The sequence below is a fragment of the Megalobrama amblycephala genome, linkage group LG21 (genome assembly GCF_018812025.1).
Source record: "Megalobrama amblycephala isolate DHTTF-2021 linkage group LG21, ASM1881202v1, whole genome shotgun sequence".
In the NCBI taxonomy this organism is placed as follows: domain Eukaryota; kingdom Metazoa; phylum Chordata; class Actinopteri; order Cypriniformes; family Xenocyprididae; genus Megalobrama; species Megalobrama amblycephala.
In genome coordinates, this window is record NC_063064.1 from 12,814,072 (window position 1) to 12,828,036 (window position 13,965).

General features: G+C 37.2%; 1 protein-coding gene across 3 annotated transcripts; it reads right to left on the bottom strand.

Moving 5' to 3' along the window:
* Positions 1-219: 219 nt before the first annotated feature.
* On the bottom strand, positions 220-13,621 carry tmf1 (TATA element modulatory factor 1). Of its 3 annotated transcripts, XM_048172511.1 has the most exons (18): positions 13,093-13,220; positions 12,688-12,767; positions 10,823-12,141; positions 10,149-10,252; positions 8,772-8,898; positions 8,574-8,679; positions 8,289-8,431; positions 7,982-8,148; positions 7,697-7,853; positions 5,748-5,840; positions 4,867-5,023; positions 4,549-4,741; positions 4,400-4,469; positions 4,224-4,316; positions 3,910-4,032; positions 3,679-3,834; positions 3,389-3,514; positions 220-1,093 (listed from the first exon to the last, which is right to left on the bottom strand). In XM_048172511.1, exons 2-18 carry the CDS (start codon positions 12,740-12,742, stop codon positions 953-955), a joined length of 3,330 nt encoding a protein of 1,109 aa, XP_048028468.1. In that variant the 5' UTR covers positions 12,743-12,767; positions 13,093-13,220; the 3' UTR covers positions 220-952. The 3 variants fall into 3 exon arrangements, with proteins under 3 accessions (XP_048028468.1, XP_048028467.1, XP_048028466.1); XM_048172510.1 differs by lacking the exon at positions 12,688-12,767 and having other exon boundaries at positions 3,679-3,831; positions 13,093-13,621; XM_048172509.1 differs by lacking the exon at positions 12,688-12,767 and having other exon boundaries at positions 13,093-13,621.
* Between the last annotated feature and the right edge of the window lie 344 nt (positions 13,622-13,965).

Sequence of the window (13,965 nt, forward strand, 5' to 3'; positions counted from 1 at the left end):
AAACAGCTGGAAAACAAATAAAAGCAGAATTTTAATATAACTAAGTAATATCCTAGTAATTATTAAACATTAAAACAACAATAAAGCTGGAAAAAAAGCAGAGATTATTATCAATACTACAACTACTAATATATTCCTATATAACTAAAAGTAATATCTTAGTAATGATTATACATTAAATATATTAACAAGGCTGGAAATCAAATTGAGTCTGCCCAATACATATCTTTTACTTTATTTACATGTGTGCAGCAAAAATTGAAGATACACCGGGAGGATCTTAGTGACATCAGACAGTCCTGACTGTAATGTATGATTTACAGAGATCATATCTCATAGAATATGACAGTGAAATATTTCCGTGGACCCCTTCATCACTAAAACTCAATCAGCTTGACATGGGATAAAAATGAGTGCAAAACTTAACTTTAAGTCTGCTAACTTAAGCGTATTGAAAGACGCATGGTACCCTGGAGTTATCTGGAAAGCATGTTTACGTGTTTTCACAATGTGAAGAGACAGTCAACAGCAAATCAACTGCTTAGCAGTAAGATGTGCAGTCCAGAGGATGAAGATCAGAGGAAAATATAGCAATTAATTCAATGATTACAAACGCAGAAAGTCTAAACTCTCGCTTCATTGTGCAAATTCAAGTGTTAAGAAACCACCAAACCTATACACTGATAGACAGTCATGTCATTCCTTAAACCAAAAATGGTTATTTACTGAGAAAAAAATGACTTCAAATAAAATCCCACAACCGTGAGAGGAATCACATCTTAAATAACTATATACTATATGACCCTTGAAATATGGTGAACATTTTCTCAGAAAAAAATACATTTAAATTACTTGGTCTATTATTACCAATGCTCTGAGATGTGAAGCACATTTTACTCCTACAGTAAAGCTCTGTTTAAGTCAGTGTGAGCCAGTCCTTTTGCAGAATCTATTATTTTTGATTTTTTAACAGTTCATCTATTTGCGTTTTGTACATGTTCTTCACATCCTCCAGGTCCAGACGCAGCTCTTCCGCCTCCTCTGCCTTCTCTCCATACATCTGCAGGATTGTGTTGTGCCTTTGTTCAAGATCCTGTGATGCACACAAACGGATGGTCAGTGTTTAACTAACAGGTTAAAGCCTTATACCCATTACTGTGCTTGTTAGGCAATCTTTTAGGATCCTCTATGAGGAATAACAAAACAGAATAAAAAAATCAATACATTTTGTTATATTTAGAGGATACAGAGAGTGACTGTAATGGGGAACAATTTTCTCGGCATGAGGAAAAAGAATTTAACCATTTATACTACAGTTTATACTACAGTATACAACAAAATTTTGGGGTCAGTAGTTTTTTTGTTTTAAAGGTGCCCTCGAATGAAAAATTTAATTTATCTTGGCATAGTCAAATAACAAGAGTTCAGTACATGGAAATGACATACATTGAGTCTCAAACTCCATTGTTTCCTCCTTCTTATATAAATCTCATTTGTTTAAAAGACCTCCGAAGAACAGGCGAATCTCAACATAACACCGAATCTTACGTAACAGTCGGGGTGTACGCCCCCAATATTTGCATATGCCAGCCCATGTTCCCACCATTATGAAAGGCATTAGACAAGGGCAGCCAGTATTAACGTCTGGATCTGCACAGGTGAATCATCAGACTAGGTAAGCAAGCAAGAACAACAGCGAAAAATGGCAGATGGAGCAATAATAACTGAGTGATATTTGTAAACTGTCTTTCTAAATGTTTCGTTAGCATGTTGCTAATGTACTGTTAAATGTGGTTAAAGTTACCATCGTTTCTTACTGTATTCACGGAGACAAGAGCCGTCGCTATTTTCATTATTAAACACTTGCAGTCTGTATAATGCATAAACACAACTTCATTCTTTATAAATCTCTCCAACAGTGTAGCATTAGCCGTTAGCCACGGATCACAGCCTCAAATTCATTCAGAATCAAATGTAAACAATATAACAGTATACAATACTCACATAATCTGACGCATACATGCCGCATGCATGACTAACAGTTTGTAAAGATCCATTTGAGGGTTATATTAGCTGTGTAAACTTTGTTTATGCACTGTTCAAGGCAAGCGCGAGCTCCGTGGGTGTGGAGCACGAGAATTAAAGGGCCAGTAGCCCTGAATCGGCTCATTTATAATGATGCCCCAAAATAGGCAGTTAAAAAAATGAATTTAAAAAAATCTATGGGGTATTTTGAGCTGAAACTTCACAGACACATTCAGGGGACACCTTAGACTTATATTACATCTTTTTTTAAAAAGTTCTAGGGCACCTTTAAAGAAATCAGTACTTTTATTCAGCAAGGACACATTAAATTGACCAAAAAAAATTGTCAGTAAAGACATTTTTAATGTTACAAAAAAATTCTATTTCAAATAAATGTACTTTTGTACTTTCCATTCATATAAGAATTGATAATAATAAGAAATGTTTCTTGAGCAGCAAATCAGCATTTCAGAATGATGTCATGTGACACTCAAGACTGCAGTAATGATGCTGAAAAATCAGCTTTGCCATCACAAGAATAAATTACATTAAAAATCTATTAAAATAGAAAACTCTTATTTAAAAATGTTAAAAATATTTCACAATATTGTTGATTTTGCTGTATTTCTGATCAAATAAATGCAGCCTTGGTGATCATAATTCAAAAACATGAAAAAAAAAAAATGACCCCAAAACAGTGAATGGTAGTATATATCTATTTTGATTACTAAATGCAAACACTTAAAATTTGAAATAATAACCAAATGACGATATATTAATGTCCTCTTATTATTGACACATCAAAGGCTTATAGATGCACTAATCCGGATACATTTGAAAACTGCGTTTTCGTTTCAAAATGTTCTCCATCCACACTAGCGTTTAAGCGTTTTCCAAAAGTTTCTCGTCCACACTGAAATATCTGAAGACGCTTAAATAATCTAACTGCGCATGCATAAAACATAATAAAAGCCTACATAAAGTTCTCCCGCTATTCTTCTGGCATGATCACTTTATTAGCAAAATCTCTCACCTGGTGCGTTCAGGTCACACTCAAATTTCAATGTATGTTCCAAACTGCCTCATGAGCGAGTAAATTTACCTTAATTTAATATACCTACATTTTCACAGTCCATGCTACGACATACAAACAGTGTTTTCGTATTTATCCACTTGGGAGAGCATCTTCAAAAAGCTCAGTTTTCACAGAACTGAACGCCAAAGTGTAGAGAAAAAGATGCGTTTTCAAATGTATTTGGATTAGTGTAGACGTAGCCAAAAGATGGCAGGTAAATTTGTAGCGGTCTGTTACAAACTTCCTACAGTTCTCTATGCTGTAAATTAGCATTTTGCTTGTGTTCACCTTCAGTTGCACTTTCAGTCTAGGGATTTCCTTCACTTTATCCTCCATCTCATCATTCTGATTGGTCAGTCGCACAAGCTCTTCCGCCATCACAGTGCGACTTCTCTCTAGACTAGCAATCTCCATCTTGCGAATAACCAAAAGAATTGAATCCAAATTAGTACATAAAATATTCAGCTTTTTAACACAAAGGTAAATTACTCATTCTAAACATTACAGTAAATTTATAATCTTTCAAACCTGGATGTAATTTTGCACAGGATGAAAGACTATTCTATTAAAAGGTGCACCTGCAGCTGAGCTATCTCGCCCTCTCTGAGTTTGAGCTGAGATTGCAGGCTCTCAATGATGCTGGATCCACCACCCAGTCGAGCCGCCTCGTATAGGTTAGTCCCACTGATGGACATGGTCATAGTGCTGAAAGAATGGTCCAGAGAATCCTCCTGCTAGAAAAAACACAAGCGATTGTGACAGACTGTGAGATATTTTCACTGCATCTAAATAGGGTGAGACTAATGTACCTGTGAGAAAATGGAGGACGGTAAGCCAGCATGCTCAGCCCCACTAACAGAACTGGAGCGGGACAGTGAGGGAGTGGAGGACGCTGGAGCATCAGTCACAGACAGACTTAAAGACTTCCTCTCCTGATGAAAAAAAAAAACACAGAGACCCTCATTTTAGACGCATGAAAGTAGTTGATTTTATGCCACAATTATTATAACTGCTTGGTGTGATAAAAAGTTCATTTTGGACCTTGTATGAAATGATTATTTTAACTATTTTTGAAGGAAAGATTCAGAATACAAAAGCAGAGTCTGGTCTTTTCATGCAAAACCTTTTCTTTGAGGGCCTCTTGCGCAAGGTAGCATTTCTTCTTCTCCTGTTCCACCTTCATTTTCTCCATTTCCAGTTGGTTGGTGAGAAGCAACTGAAGAGGACAAATAATACAGACATTGAGAATGATTGTTTGTATATATGTTCTGTCTAAAGTGTTCAAACAGCAAACTGTACCTTCTCCTTTTTTGCCTCTTCTGAGACTCGTACATGTTCCCCTTTAAGATTCTCCAGCTCTACACGCTCCCTACACATACAGAAATCTGTGTGAGAATAGTGGCACTTACAATGCCAGCTTCTTTTTCAAGGTTAAACACGTCTCCTACCTGCTAAAGTCATCCTCCAGTTTTTCCCGCCGCATCCTCTCTGCATCCAGCTGCCCCTGCAGACGTCCCTTCTCCTGCCTCAACAAGGAAGCCTGGGATTCTAAAGATGCTATCTGTGCTCGGATGGCTAGTAGCTCCTCTGTAGCCGAACGCTCTTTCTCTATAGAAACGGCAAGCTGGGCTTGGGCATCAGCTGAGAGGAGAGAATGACAAGTGAAATCAACTGGTGAATGTCATGTGGTCATGGCATTGTTTGAAAACATCAGATTTAATAAATGACAAAAGCCACTTTGCTCATTCAAAACAAGCAAGTCTCACCTAAGCGGTCAGAGATGTTCTTCTCTAGTTTTTCCCATGATGCTGTCTGGGCACCAAGTGTGGCCTGGAGGTTCTCTATCTGCCGCAGGAGGGGCCGTGTTGCTGATGTAACACTTTGGCTAAGTTCCTGGTTTCTAGTCTCTGCTTCTTGCAACCTCTGTTGAAGAGAAAAAATACTGCATAACCATCACCTGCACTGCCGTTCAAAAGATTAGGGTCGGTAAGATTTTTTGCTCACAGAGGCTACATTTACTTGATCAAAACTACAGTAATATTATGAAATATCACACATTAAAACAACTGTTTTCTATTTTAAAGTAAAATAGAAATCTTCAGTACTATACACAATCCCTTCAGAAATTATTCTAATATACTGATTTGGTGCTCAAGAAACATTTCTTATTATCAGTGTTAAATACAGTTGTGATGATTAGTATTTTTGTGGAAACCGTGATGCATCTTTTACAGGATTCTTTGAGGAATATAAAGTTCAAAAGAACAGCGTTTATTTGAAATAGAAATCTTTTGTAACATTATAAATGTTTCTGTCACTTTTTATTAATTTAATGCATGCTTGTTGAATAAAAATATTCATTTCTTAAATAAAAAAATCTTATTGACCCCAAATGTTTGAATGGTATTGTACATATTTAATTTAATTTTAAAAAAAATCATTGTTAACTATTTGAATTTTTTTATACCTCTGGGGTTTTGTAGAGATAATAGAACTTGTCTTTTTTCTCCTTAAATCAGGAAGATACTTCCTTTAACAAAAATTCAATAGTCTTGAGCTTATAGTAGGTTGCCCAAGTTTACAATAGCTGAAATGAAATAAATAGTGCAATAACTCTTTTAAGCTGTATGTAAGGTGTTCTGGTTACCTGCTGTAACTCACTGATCTCCTCTCTCAGGTAATCTTCCTTCTTGGCCTGCTGCTGTTCAGCCCTCTGTAGAGCCAGCCTCAAATCCGCCACCTCAACATTATATAAAAAAAATAATAAAATAAAATAAAAAAAAACAGTCACACATATAGACGAAAGCTAGAATTTGGGGATTAATCAGACACTAAAGTAAAACATGTATAACTAGATAAGTAACCACAGAATAAAGTACACAAAGTTCCTCGAAATATTTAAGCAAGCATTTAAATACTGCTAAAGCACAGAGAAATGAAATCCAGCAAAATCTTATCTAATAATAATAATTAGGGGTTGAACGACTTCAGACTTCAGTTTTATAAAAAGTCAACATTTATGTGATGAAAGTTGAGTTGACGTCGACTAGTCGCCGATGACGTCATTAATGAACTAATAAGCCTGAACCTCGAGCTGAGATACTCTGAGATATCTCTAATAGCAAAGCTGTGGGTTTTAGTTACTAAGAAACATATGCTAGAACTTTTCAATTTCTGAGCTATTTTATTGATAAATCACAGAACAGTGTTGACAATACATTTCTACGCTACTGAATGATTCTGCGTGTGTGCGAACTGCGCGTGATGTACAAGTAACTGTCTGTATGCGTGTCCGTTACAGTGCAGCATGCATTTATTAGTTTAGAACGGCGATGAGTTTTGAGCATTCAGATGATAAAATCAAATATATCTTGTGGAGCGCTCTCTGAGTATTTATTTATGTTCATTTTAACTGTTTGGAAAAGCATAAAGTGGACTTCAAAGATTTCTTATCCTGTTGCGCCCTCTATAGGCCATGATCAGCAACTAGTCAACCTCAAGCTTAAAGGTGCCCTAGAATTAAAAATTGAATTTACCTCAGCATAGTTAAATAACAAGAGTTCAGTACATGGAAATGACATACAGTGAGTCTCAAACATCATGTTTCCTCCTTCTTATATAAATCTCATTTGTTTAAAAGACCTCCGAAGAACAGGCGAATCTCAACATAACACCGACTGTTACGTAACAGTCGGGGTGTACACCCCCAATATTTGCATATGCCAGCCCATGATCAAGGCATTACACAAGGGCAGCCAGTATTAACATCTGGATCTGTGCACAGCTGAATCAACAGACTAGGTAAGCAATCAAGGACAATAGCGAAAAATGGCAGATGGAGCAATAATAACTGACTTGATCCATGATAACATGATATTTTTAGTGATATTTGTAAACTGTCTTTCTAAATGTTTCGTTAGCATGTTGCTAATGTACTGTTAAATGAGGTTAAAGTTACCATTGTTTATGACTGTATTCACGGAGACAAGAGCCGTCGTTATTTTCATTTTTAAACAACTTGCAGTCTGTATAATTCATAAACACAACTTCATTCTTTATAAATCTCTCCAACAGTGTAGCATTAGCCGTTAGCCACGGATCACAGCCTCAAATTCATTCAGAATCAAATGTAAACATCCAAATAAATTCTATACTCACATAATCCGACGCATGCATGCAGTATGCATGACGAACACTTTGTAAAGATCCATTTTGAGGGTTATATTAGCTGTGTAAACTTTGTTTATGCACTGTTTAAGGCAAGCGTGAGCTCCGGGGGCAGAGAGCGCACGATTTAAAGGGGCCGCAACCTGAATCGGCGCATTTCTAATTATGCCCCAAAATAGGCAGTTAAAAAAATTTATTAAAAAAAATCTATGGGGTATTTTGAGCTGAAACTTCACAGACACATTCAGGGGACACCTTAGACTTATATTACATCTTGTAAAAAAACATTCGATGGCACCTTTAAAGTGTCATGGCAGAGCATTAAAGTCGAATAGTTTGTGCAACTCCTAATAATAATATGATAATGATAACATAAAATAAAAATAAGCATTTTGACATAAAAAAAAAACAAAAAAACACATAAATTACCTGATTGGCCAGTGCCTCTTGTTGTAGGCGCGATTCTTCTTGGACTTTCTCCAAAGCCAGACTCAGCTCTTCTTTCGCCTGCACCTCTCTGCTCAGCGCCAGTTCCTGGGCCTCACTATCCTTGGTGGCATTGGCCTTGTGTAACTCTGCCAACTCTCTACACAGGGAAAAATTAATCAAATCAACAAACTGGGAGATGACCACCACCAGAACTGCAGTGATAATAGGACAGTGAATAAGTATACTGTATGCTAGCATGAAGTCAATTATGTGGCATTTATTTACTTGTAGGAGCTGTCAAGGGCTGCTTGTAAACTGCGGTTCTTTTCCTGAAGCTCCTCGTCGCTGGTCTGCAGTTTACTCAATTCCTTCTCCTGCCGCTCCACCACAGCATTCAGCTTCTTAATGTTCTCTCTGTGCTGCTTTTCTACTTCCTCCTTACCGTCCAAAACCTACAATTAACATTGTATAAACCTCAACATTCTCTTCTTATTCTGCTGGCGTTTGATATAAACACTGAATATATTTTACAACTGTAAACATGCTGCTTTTATAAACAACACAGCTTTGGATTGAAGGTTGTGTCCCTGACCTGCTGCAAGTGTTTTAGTTCTTCTTCCAGTTCCTTCAGTTTTTTGGTCTGTTTGGTGATCTGTGCATCACTCTCTTTCTCTTTCACACGCAGTTTCTTTATGATGTTGGAGTGCTGCAACTGCTGCTTGGACAGTTTCTCACCTAATCAGAAAGAAACAATTAAACAAACACACCCTTAGCAAATACCCAGATCCTTCTAGGATCACAAGGTAAAAGTGTTATCTTAATTTGATCATCCTAGTCAAGGTCTCGTTGAACACTTAAAACAGCCTAGAACACTCACCTTCTTCTAGAAGCTCTCGGATCTGTTCCTCTTTCTCTTTTATCAGTTCCAAAGTCTCACTTGAGTTTAACCTGCTTGCCAGTTCTTCTCTGAGGCCCTTGATTTCCTGTGATCATGACATATGATACATTTCAATGCAAAACAAGACCAGGGTTGTAAGAATTATATAAATTTAAAACAACAATAAAAAATGGACACCTTTTTGGCGATGTCTCTCTCCTTGCAGGCGAGTTGAGCTTTCCTCTCAGCTTCAGCTATGCGCTGAGTGAACTCGTCTTTTAAAGACTGAACAGCAGAGCTTTCTTCCTTTAAGCTGATCATCTCACTGTGAAACACAGGTCTTGTTAAAAGGGTTAGTTCACCCAAAAATGAAATTTATCCCATGATTTACTCACCCTCAAGCCATCCTAGGTGTATATGACTTCTGTGTATCTTCTTTCAGACGAACACAATTGGAGATACATTTAATAATATCCTGGCTCTTCCAAACTTTATAATGGTAATGAATGGGGTGGCCGATTTTGAAGCAAAAAAGTGCATCCATCCATCATAAAAGTAATAAATGTCTTCTGAAACAAAGCGATGGGTTTTAAAAAAAATCCGTATTTAAAACTTTATTAACTATAATAACTAGCTTCCTGCAGACGGCTGTACACATCGATTCGCGGTGGAAGAGTAACCTCTGATCTGACTCATGATGTAATGAAGAACGCGGAGGTGCAGAGGATAGAGCAAAACAAAAAAACAGTCACGAATTAGAAGTCTAAAACGAGAAATTTTAAAGAGAAATGTCGGAGGATTTCGATATAAGAGAGTTTGTTACCTAGCCCTATTTGTTTAAACTGCGAGAGGCATCTAAGCTTACGCTACTCCTACATCCTACATGATATATTGCGTCACGGGTTACCATTATGGCGCAAGTCGACTTAAGCAGTATGTGTAAGCGGTTGTCTGCCAGAAGCTAGCTTTTTTAGATTATAAAAGTTTAAATATAGATATTTTTCTTACAAAAACCCATCGCTTTGCTTCAGAAGGCTTTTATTAACCCCCTGGAGCCGTGTCCCTCCATTCGGCCCCCCATTCACTGCAATTATATAGTTTGGAAAAAACTTTATTTTTAAATATATCTCAGATTGTATTCATCTGATCTTAGATGGCTTGAGGGTGAGTAAATCATGGGGTAATTTTCATTTTTGAATGAACTATCCCATTAAGTCTAATTCATCAGGCATGTAAGAAGTTTATAAAAGAAATAAGTCTTATTCTGTTTAAATGTCTTAAACAGGATAAGATTAACACCCTAAAAACATGCCAACCTACAGAGAATTCAAGACGATAATCTGTACAATAAGAAATTATTGGAATCCCATTTTTATGCTATGTATATGTTGAAAGGTGTTGACATACTGCATGTCAAATATAATAAGTGTTTTGTTAGCTAATCTTTTCCTCAAACTGTGTAAAAATTACTTTGTCTCCAGCTGTTTCTATGCCCTAGTTAGCTATTGCAACCATTTATCATTCAAGAAAACACAACAGCAGATGGTTTTCTGGAGCACAGGTTCCTCAACTCACTCTTTGAGATTGTCACACTCCTCTTCAAGTCTGGCTTTGTCTTTACTGACCACAAGCAACTGTGATTCTCTCTTCTCTAGTCGGCTAGAAAGCTCCTCAATAATCTGGGGAGATCAGGAAAAACAAAAATAACAATGTTTATTCCATGACACATAAAAAAATATACAGTATACATTACAAAAAATGATTTGGGTTTAGTAAGATTTTTTTAATTAGTATTTTTATTCAGCAAGGTGCATTAAATTGATCTAAAGTAACAGTAAAGGCTGCTCTTTTGAACTCTATTCATAAAAAAATCCTGAAAAAAATGTTTCCACAAAATATTAAGCAGCACAACTGTTTTCAACATTGATTAAAAAAAGAGAAATGTTTCTTGAGTATCAAATCAGCATATTAGAATGATTTATGAAAGGTCATGTAACACTGAAGTAATGATGCTGAAAATTCAGCTTTACCATCACAGGAAAAAATTACATTTTAAAATATATTAAAATAGAAAACAGTTACTTTAGATTGTAATAATATTTCACAATTTTATTGTTTTGTTTTTTGTTGTTGTAATAATTATTATATTATATTATATTATATTATATTATATTATATATTTATATATATATATATATATATATATATATATATATATATATATATAAATGTTTATGTATTATTCCAACCTTCTGGAGCTCAAAAATCTGACAGGGTGAATCTCCCAGTTTCTCTTTAGTACTCTGCGATACTGCCATTTCGTTCACATAAGTTTTTTGGTTGGTCAGCCTGAGGTCAAATTCAGCTTCCTGTTCGCCTTCCTGCAGCTCATCCGTCTGCTCACAGTTCACTGGCGTTGCACTGCGGCCGCTCTCCTCCATCTCATTATCATCCAGTGATTGGTCATTCATTGACTCTGTTATACCCTCCTCTTCATCCTGTTTAGTCTCTGGCGCTGACTGAGCAGGAGCAGGCAAAGGTCCGGCCGTGATAGAGGCTAATGTGCGGTTGCCTGGGATCTCGTCATCAGAATTCACTTCGCTGACACTGCGGCTGTCCAGCGACTGCACGCTAAACGAGTCAATACGCTCAAAGGCGTCAGAAGAGGAGCCGCAGCTTTCCGTGAGTTTTGGGTATTCATCCAAACGAGGGAAGTCGCTGCACGTTGAGGCAGAGAGCAGTTGGAAAGAGCCTTGCATTAGGTGCAGACCAGCTTTAGCCTCTGCGGTCTCCTGTCTGGAGCTGGCCGAGCTCTCGCTTAGCACACTCTCGTGGTCCAAAACCTCTATGTCGCTGGTAGTGGAAGTACCAGAAGAGAAGGCACTAACAGGGGGAGACGGGGTGTTGCTTTGTCTGTCCTCTGATTTAGCGTCTTTGGATTCTAAAAGGATTTCTTTAGAAGGAACAGGCGAGGTTTTTACTGGATTTTTGGTCTCGATGGTCAAAGCTGGTTCAAACACACCAGCAGATTCGGCCTCTGAGGAGGATAAAGGTACATTTGTGAGTGTGACATCTGAAGTTATAACCAAGCCATCTGACTCTGTCCTGTCCTCGCTGGTTTCCTGTTCGGCAGCTTCTTCCAGTGCAACGATTGAAGCAGGAACAACCAGTTCTGGTTGTAACTGCTCATCAGCCGAGGATGAATTTTGCTCCAAAAGCTCTGTCTCAGTCGGCTTTATCTCAATAGTTTCCTGGCTGCCGCATTTACTGAGGTCTGTCTGACCTTGTGAATCACCGACTTCCAGCTCCTTCTCCTTGTCTGCTTTTTCCCGTAGCCTGCGGTTCGACTTGGCAGGTGGCACAGACACCACTTTAGTGTTGCTTACAGTTTGCACATCCCCATGAGGCAGAAAGGCACTGAAGAAGTCCTCCGATTCATCAACCACAGTCCTTGTGACAGGCTTAGTAATGGCCTCAGATGATGGAGGGAGAGTCTTGATATGTTCCTCAGAGGGCGAGTTCCACTGGTTCATAGCCCATCCTGTTGATACCAGCTTGCCTGGTGGATCTGAAAAATTAGCCAAACAAAAAAATTCAACAAAATGCAAGATGGTTATGTAATGTCAAATCACACTTATTTATATAGAGCTTTATACAATTCAGATTGTGTCAAAGCAGCTTAATAGGAATAAACAGGAAAATAACAGTGTTAATGTTGCAAAGTTCATCAATTAAGAAAAACTCTATTTCAGCAATAACAAGATACAGAATACAAGTGTCATTATCCAGCTCAATTCAGTATAAATTTTATTCTCATCCCATAGTATTAATAGTATTTGAAAGTCCATGAAACCAAAACTTTCAAAAAGTAATCTCAAGCTCATCCATACTTCCTTGGCACGTGAGAACAAACCCGGATTCTCGCACGTCAAACAAAAACAATAATTAGCTTCCTTGCTTTTACCACATCTGACAAGCTCTATGCATGTATATTGATCAATGTTTATATATGAAGCAGCTTCATAACCAAAATAGATCAAGCATAAAGCTACTGTATCATACATCTCTATTTTATAATTCCAAACATAAACTAAAGGAAGAAAACAAATCCCACCTTTGGAAACACAATACATCAAAATGGCAAACTCTTTTGTATTCTTTAGTGCCATTTTTGTGATATCAGGTGGTTTCTTCCTGGAAACAAAGATTGTCTTGAAGAAGTTTCATGTTGGCTTTGGTTTGTGATTCTGTCTGAATGACTTGGTTGTAGAGACTTTTATTTTTCAGTTCTGCGGAAGGGTATCCATGTGCGTTTAAAGTTATCTGAGCTATCTGACTGTATATGGATTATGCAACATGTATGTAGTCAGCTACAAAATATGTATGTGTGTGTCCGTTTTGGGACTGTAGCCTGCAGAAACATATTAAGCATGAAGCATTATATCTCTAATGTTGTGCAGTAATTGTCACTGATGATGACACCCTATCTGGACTGTGAATCATCTATTGCTAAATTTACCAGTAAAGGTCGGTTCGGTCGTGTCACCCCACTGCTCCTCTTCTTTAATGTCCAGAACTCTGTCGATGGATTTCTGAGCAGTTGTCAGAGCTTGTTTGGCAAAACTAGACAGCTGTGACGCGTTGAACCAACTCATATTGCTTTACTTCCACCCGGTTGTGCGACAGTCCACTGAATGTCTATATAAAACACATTATTAAAAGCATCCCAAATAAGAGCAGGCTTATTCCACACTAACAGCCGGAACAGGTTGGTGCGTTTATCAGTTAACGTAGGCCGCTGTCCACATTAGCTTGGCGGCTAATTCTGCTCGCAAAACAACTGACAATTCGCTGACAGTCGACATTATTCCATGCTAAAATGAAAGTAGATAATATATATAAATAAACGATCGACTGGGCGACATTTTTTCTTTGCTTTCGCGCTACTCGGCGTCTAGGTTGGACTTCTTTGCATTGTTTTGTTTAGGTTTCCTCTGGCAGCTCGAGAACTACTTCCCATCCACGTAGCATCAACAACCTATCCTGTACGTGACGTCAGGGCCACGTCACCGACGTCTAAATTATTGTTTTTTTTTTGTTTTGTTTTTTATAGAATTTTATAATTTACTATAACTTTATATTATATCGTATATATTACAGTAACATCTGTTAAGTTATGTGCTACGAATGCGTTGTGTTTATTGAAAAAAAAAAGTAAACGAAAGTATCCCTTATTTCCCAGGTGAAAAAAATACTAGTTTTTTAAAACCATACTAAGTACTTGAATTTGTTTAATAATTTTAATTATTAATATAATATTATATATATAATACAAATTATAATTTTAATTTGTTGTGATAATTCAATAGCTGCTAATATAACAACTATAGTA

What these genes read in the sequence shown, in the direction of transcription:
- tmf1 (XM_048172509.1), bottom strand. Translation starts at nt 13,228, where the DNA reads ATGAGTTGGTTCAACGCGTCACAGCTGTCTAGTTTTGCCAAACAAGCT. An exon ending in CTGGAGGATGACTTTAGCAG is followed by an intron (nt 4,470 to 4,548) that starts GTAGGAGACGTG and finishes CTGTATGTGTAG; the next exon opens with GGAGCGTGTAGAGCTGGAGA. An exon ending in GACTGAAAGTGCAACTGAAG is followed by an intron (nt 1,094 to 3,388) that starts GTGAACACAAGC and finishes TGTGCATCACAG; the next exon opens with GATCTTGAACAAAGGCACAA.